The sequence below is a fragment of the Tauraco erythrolophus genome, chromosome 2 (assembly GCF_009769465.1).
Source record: "Tauraco erythrolophus isolate bTauEry1 chromosome 2, bTauEry1.pri, whole genome shotgun sequence".
Classification (NCBI taxonomy): domain Eukaryota; kingdom Metazoa; phylum Chordata; class Aves; order Musophagiformes; family Musophagidae; genus Tauraco; species Tauraco erythrolophus.
The window spans coordinates 19,749,581-19,756,441 of NC_141466.1; the positions used below are offsets into that span (position 1 = coordinate 19,749,581).

At 40.7% G+C, this 6,861-nt stretch overlaps 1 protein-coding gene across 1 annotated transcript in view; it reads left to right on the forward strand.

Moving 5' to 3' along the window:
• The window catches only part of WASF1 (WASP family member 1), a 28,205-nt gene extending 24,743 nt beyond the window's left edge, over nt 1–3,462 (forward strand). The window contains exons 7-8 of the mRNA XM_086608118.1: nt 917–1,554; nt 3,305–3,462. Coding sequence (XP_086464244.1) covers nt 917–1,554; nt 3,305–3,462 — 796 coding nt within the window. The remainder of the gene's footprint in view (nt 1–916; nt 1,555–3,304) is intronic.
• Nucleotides 3,463–6,861: the final 3,399 nt, after the last annotated feature.

A 6,861-nucleotide genomic window follows, 5' to 3' on the forward strand; every position in this document is an offset into this window, starting at 1 on the left:
TTTTTTTTTTTTTCCTTCCCCTGAATGTTTTTATTTTCTATTTCTCTATGTCTTTCCAGAACTGGGTACATACTTAGAGTATTTTATAGAGTGAGGCTCTGGTTGTCACTCCCCTGTTGTTTCACACTCAAAATCTTACTTTATGGTCAGGTACCTACAACTTGGAATAGAAAACAGTTAATTCAGACACGGTTGTTACATCAGCAAGATGGTAGTCTCTTGAAAATAATGTCTTTTTACTGTTCAGGAGATTATACACAGAAATGAATAACTCTTTAGATTAGTTTTCCACAGCAGCTGAAAGAAATCCTCTAGTGGTCTTTCAAGAAAATTATTTTACTGTTCCCTTTTGTTTTCTTCAATTCTCCTATTCATTGCACTGTAATGAGTATCTAGCATATAAATATACCTCTCTGTACACAGAATTGATGGCCTCTGATATTAGCCTCACTCACCCTGTCATCAAATCTTAAGTACTTATTTCAAATATAACTCATCCTCATTGCTTGTAGTGTTTTTTGTTTTGTTTTGTGTTGTATTTTTAAGGTTCTGTGAATTGAAGCAGTTAACCAACCGCTAAGTTCCCTTGCTTCAGAAAAATAATTTGAATTTACTTAGGGATGGGAGGGGAGAATTATACTAGCAGAGGAAACTTTTGATAAGATGCAGGTTTGTATAAGATCATAAACTTGGTTAATAGCTGAATTTGAGCAAAAGTCTATTGGAAGACTGATGCATAGTCCATACTGAGAATTAGATTTCCTTGTATATGGAGTATGAATACTTTGAAATCATCATACTACGTAATGCTCTTTAATGCCCAGTGTTCTATATTCTTAAGTTGCAGAAATGAATCTCTTACTATTTTTTCCACTCTCCAGCTCTAATAACGTTGTCCTGTTATTGGATATTTCAGTTCTACTACTGGCTTGGTAGAAAATCGTCCTCAATCACCAGCAACAGGCAGAACACCAGTGTTTGTGAGCCCCACTCCTCCTCCTCCACCGCCACCACCTCTTCCGTCTGCTTTGTCAACTTCATCATTAAGAGCTGCAATGACTTCCACTCCTCCACCCCCAGTCCCACCACCCCCACCCCCTCCCACAGCTGCTCTGCAGGCCCCAGCTGTGCCACCTCCACCAGCTCCTCTCCAGATAGCTCCTGGTGTCCTACATCCAGCTCCACCTCCAATTGCTCCTCCCCTAGCGCAACCCTCTCCTCCTGTCACTAGAGCTGCCCAAGTGAGCGAAGCTGCACCCGTTCACCCAGTTCCTCCTCAAGCTGAAGTACAGGGACTTCCTCCACCACCCCCACCTCCTCCCTTGCCTCCTCCTGGCATTCGACCCTCCTCTCCTGTCACAGTTGCAGCCCTTTCTCACCCCACTCCTGTTCTGCACCCTCCTCCCACAACCATTGTCCCTGGCCCTCATGCCCCACTAATGCCTCCATCTCCACCATCCCAAGTGATTCCTGCTCCTGAACCCAAACGCCATCCTTCAACTCTACCTGTAATCAGCGATGCTAGAAGCGTTCTGCTGGAAGCAATACGGAAAGGTAATGTTTGGCCATTAAGGGGCAAAAAGAATGGTCTCAGAAACTTGCTAAATACACGTTAGCTTTGAGAGATGGAATATCTCACATGCAAGAAGTTAGTTTAAAACTTCTAAGAACGCATCTTAAGTCTGTTTCTTCTTTCTATTCTCTGTAGCATGTGCATTGCCAGGTAGACAGATTTTTGTCGATTCGTAATTGCGCTTATCAGATGTTTAGTTAGGATGGCAAAACTGGTTCTCCGTGGAAGTTAGATTTAAGAAAAAAAAGTACATGTGTTTGTAAATGATCTGTGAAGATTCTCTCTTCATTTCTGTTTACCTGGAAATGCAGCTATTTCTGATAACCTACAGATTATGTAGAAGACAAAAACCTTGATTTTCACAAACTGTTAGATAAAAGCAGAACAGATCCATTGTCATTGGAATTTTGATCATATATCGGTGTACTACAACATCTAAATGATATTCAGAAATTGTTGTTAAAGGGACAATTTTGTTGTTGAAAAGGAGTTAAAGCTGCTGATATCTAATCTTGACAAGTCTCAGTGCAGTAGTGGAGCAGTCTTTACATTGCAAGGTGCCCCGCTGGCATAGTGCAAGTGGATGGCAGAGGCGCAGGGCAATGTTCTCCTGCTGACCTAGCGAGGAGCTGTAGGGACCTAGCGAGGAGCTGTAGGTACAAGCTGTACCTTATCGCTCATGTGCCGCTGGCCAGAAAAATCCCCACTGCACTCTGAGTGCTGCTGTTTCACTGTGTGGTACCTTTGAATAGTTCATCTTTCTCAAATGTTTTGAGTGTTACATTCTTCTGTTTTCTCCCTGAACCTACAGCTTCCTATTGCATGGGCATTCTGTACAACATAGTACAGAATCTGTACGGTACTGTAATGTCAGTGGATAGGCTATAGTACTACTTCAAAATATTTTTAAAGCATCTATATGCGCATGAATTGATAACATCATTGAATCTAACGAAGTATCAACAGCAGTTGAGTACAACAGTGGTGCAGCAAAAGAACTAATAAAGGAGAGCCCGCTGGTGTAGTTTAGGTGATTTCTGAAAACGCTTTTGACCAAGTCTTGCACAAGAAACAAAGGCTGAAGTTATCACAGCTTAAATTCCACCTGAGGACCTGCACTTGTGTTGCCTGTCAGTTGACAACAGAGTATTAAGTACAGGATGTAGGTCATATTTAGACTGTGTCAGTCTGTGGCATCATGAGTATAAAACCAAAATATATAATCTTTGTCATGTTTTTAACTAAGTTACTGGATTTAACTCTCTCATGTTATCGCTAATGTGTTGTTTCTCCTTTGTGTTTAATCTTTCAGTAACGCCTTATCCCAGAACAGATCATTACATGATCAGAACTGGGTTACAAGAAGTCCTGTCTTGTTTGGATACTCAAATAGCTGTAACTTTTAACTGAGACCATAAAGACAGAGTATAAAAGTTGTTTGGAAATGCAAATAGTAAAATGGCTTAATCACTACAGTAGTACTAAAAATGTGAGTGTGTTTTTAATGGGAAATCAGAAGCAGGATGTTGTAGTAGAAAGACTGGTGCTCTAGGCTGCCATTGCAATTCTGACATTCCTGTCGTTAAAAGCTCGACAGAGAACGTGTATCTGAGGAGGACGATGTCCTCAGCCTTCATTTTCGCTTGCAAAGCATTTTGCCAGTCACGAGCTAAGTACTTTGTGTCACGATAAAGGAGGAGAGTCACACGTTTGTGATTTGATGTTCTTCAGGTATTCAGCTGCGCAAAGTTGAGGAGCAGCGCGAACAAGAAGCTAAGCACGAGCGCATTGAGAATGACGTCGCTACTATCCTTTCCCGTCGCATTGCTGTGGAATACAGCGATTCAGAAGACGATTCAGAATTCGATGAAGTGGATTGGTTAGAGTAAAATTATTACATTGCTGTATGCTGCAAAAGCGAATGCTAATGTCCATTGTGGTGCTTGTTCTTTGGAAGTTTGATGGTCATTTCTAGTGTTTTTTGTATTCTTTTCTTTACATAATTAATCCATGTTTTTCTACTTTTCAGTTTACAGAAAGCTCCTAGTGCATCTTTGAAACTAAATGTTTTACAGTGGCTTTTCTTACACATCTTTTTTGAGAGAACATACGTTGTTCCAATAGACCACTAAGTATTAAGCATGGGCAGCTGTTGGTAGAGTAGCAGTTTCAATTTTTTGGCATATCTTAACTGTGCACTTTGTGAATTTTAAGTTAATGAAGGCAACTGAGATTGACATTCCAAGGGCAGCTGTATGTACTAATGAGCCTTATTCCACTTCTGATAGTGTTTTAAAACATTAAACCTAGCTCTCAAGATACCACTGCCTCCATTACATCTGTACCCTGAAAGTACGTATAGTTAGCAGCACTGAACACACTGAAAGGAAAATGGATCTTTGGGGGGTTTTATTATTGTTTTATTGTTGTTTTTAAATAATTATGGCCTTATTTGAATGTTTAGAGATTCCCTTTCCCTTCTTCCCTCCCAGGTACATATTGTGTGGTACTATTTTTGCCTGCATAATAAAAGTTTAAATTTTTTTTCCTCGTGAAATCTTTTGACTTAAACATGCTGTGTAACTTATGTAACTGTTAAAATAACAGTTTGATTTAATAAATGGTTCATTTTAAATGTTCCTGGTTGTTGCTTTTTCAGTGAAGCCTGCTTTTCACTGGTATACCTGAGGAATCCTTGGATTTCAAGGATGATATTCTGCACTTGATCTAAGGACCGGTATTAAACAAGAAAACATGTATCATCAAATGATATCTATATGCATATCTACAAAAAAAGCTGAAATCTTACTGTTAAACTCCCAATTTGTAATATTTTTTTTTTATGGCTTACATGATTTAGGGTGGGTTTTTTTAAAAAAACTTACCATCAATGTATCTCGAGGAGAGAAGGGGAGATGCCGCAGTTGAAATCATGGTTGATGAAAGATGGCAAAGAACATGGGTGATATTGCAAAGTCATTTTTTAAGTGCTGTCTAGCAATGTGCTGCATTTTGCACAGGGCTTTTGTGTTTCCCTTCTCTGGAATAACTCCTTCAAGTCTAAGCACGTAGTCAAAAGCCTATTGAGATGGGAAGCGTGAGAGCACAAGAGAACTCTTACCTTGCGAGCTTGTTCCTGGAAGATGGAGTTGTATAATGGAGGAAGACAAGTGTTGGAAGTCAGAACGAGATTTCTGAAGGTTGCTGCAGAGCAATTTAGAGAGGCATGTGGTGATTAACTTATTCTTGGGACTGGGCAAAACTCCAGAGGTACAGGTTGGAGTCGGAATACCGTACAGCAACCCTTCGACTTTACTGGCACATCTCAGCCGCCACTGTAAGTTTGTACACAGCCTACTGTATTCAAGACTTTTCACACTGCAACAGTAATGCCTTTTGTTGTGTTTGGAGGAGAAAAATCCTTGAATCTGCATCTTTAGAGCTAGGGATGCAGTTCTCTATATGCTGGCCGTTCTCTTTGATGGTTTTATTCGCAATAACGCCATCTGGTTTATTCTGCCATCCTCAGTTAACATTCAACACGCACGTCCTTCTTAACAGCTCCTCAAAATGTTAAAGCAAAGACGTCAGAAGCACCACTGCCTGAATATTTGGTAGTGTTTAATCTAGGCATTTCCTTGGATCTCAGTAATCCTAAATTACCAAGTCTGGCCCAATAGCTAAATGTGAGAGATCTCATTTGCACAGCTGAAAAGGGTTGGTTGGTACCTTCAAGTAAAAGTGCAGTGTACACGCCTGCGGCTGCCCCTTTGAGCAGGGAGACAGATCCTCACTTTGGACAGCTGAAACATGCGCAGGTAGTTCTGCCATCCACAAAATTACTTTTCAGCTGATGTTTTTATCTATTCCTTGCTGAAGTCTCTAAACTCCTGATTTTCCCGGTGGATATTATAGAAAGCAGCCTACATGGTCACTTGAACGGAGCGGCAGCGTGTCTGTGCCCAGGCTGCAGCTGTTCAAAGTAGAGGATCTCCCTGTCGCACCGTCACACCTGCGCTGACTGTAGGTATGCCCTGAGTGCATCCGGGCGCTGTGAACTGGGTGTAGCTTGCCTGAAGCAAGGAGATGGGTTAGCAAAGGAGAAAATAAAATGAAATTAAAGAAAAAAATGAAAAGAAATGAAAGAAAAAAGGTCCTATGTGACTGCTGCTATCACGTATGGGACTTGAAGGTACAAAAAGAAGTCCTTATTGACAAATGGGTGTTACTGACCTGCTTCCCTGTCCCAGTGATTAATAATATCCCTTCCCAGCCGGCACCCAGGGCAGACAAAGTGCTCTTTTAATATGACGAAGTCACACAAAGTAATGAACCTTGTCTGAGAAGAGTCAAGAGTTAAACTCGGTTAACATTTCAAAGGCAGGATTCTTGGCCTTCTGCCATCGCTACAGCTTTCTGCCATAGCAACTAGTCTCCAGATAGCACTAGAGTGATTCACTAGTAGATTGAGAGGTGATTGTTGAATTTGAATATTTGCATTTTTAGATCTACTCCGAGCAATGCATTTGCAATCTCAGTGATTTGTGTCCCTCTTACTGTGGTCCCCAACCGCCCTTCTCATTTGGTGGAACGCTGTTCAGAGGGCTGCTGGGCTAGTCATGCCCGTGATTAGATGTGTAATAGATTATTGATTGCTTTGTCTTCTACGGTACTAAATCAAGTCTTCTGTATTGAACTGTTTACAGATTCTGCTGTTTACTTCTGTACATTTACAGCAGCTGGTTAAAACCGAAGCCTCAAAGCCTGCCACAGAAATAACGTGTCAGTAATGTTCAATATGAGTGAAGAGAAACCTTTGTTCAACTTCACGCCCTTCTTGAACTATAGTCTGGGACAGTTAAAAATTACCTGCTTCTCCTACTGCAAAATGGAGAAAAAAGAATAAAATAAAAAGCATTGAAAAAAGAATCAGAAGGTATGTCATGGCAGAACTGGAGCAGAAGATTAGAGAGGAGCAAAATTGGTCACTAAGGGGTTTTGTGAAAAGATAAAGTAGTAACAACCACACAGCCATCATGGACAGACCAAAATTAAGTAGATAAATGGAAGAGAACAAGTACTGAAGAAGCAAAAATGACAAGGAGACATAATTCTGGTTCTTTTCTTAGTGTTACTCTGTGAACAGCAACCATCAAATACTGGATATCATTAAGGGATTATGTAATCTCCCATTAAATTGGGATTAAACAAGCAGGAGGCATTTTAAAAAGACTTTTAATGGATAAAATGATCCTTCCCTGTGTGTGGCCCAGGGGTGCACTCTGCAG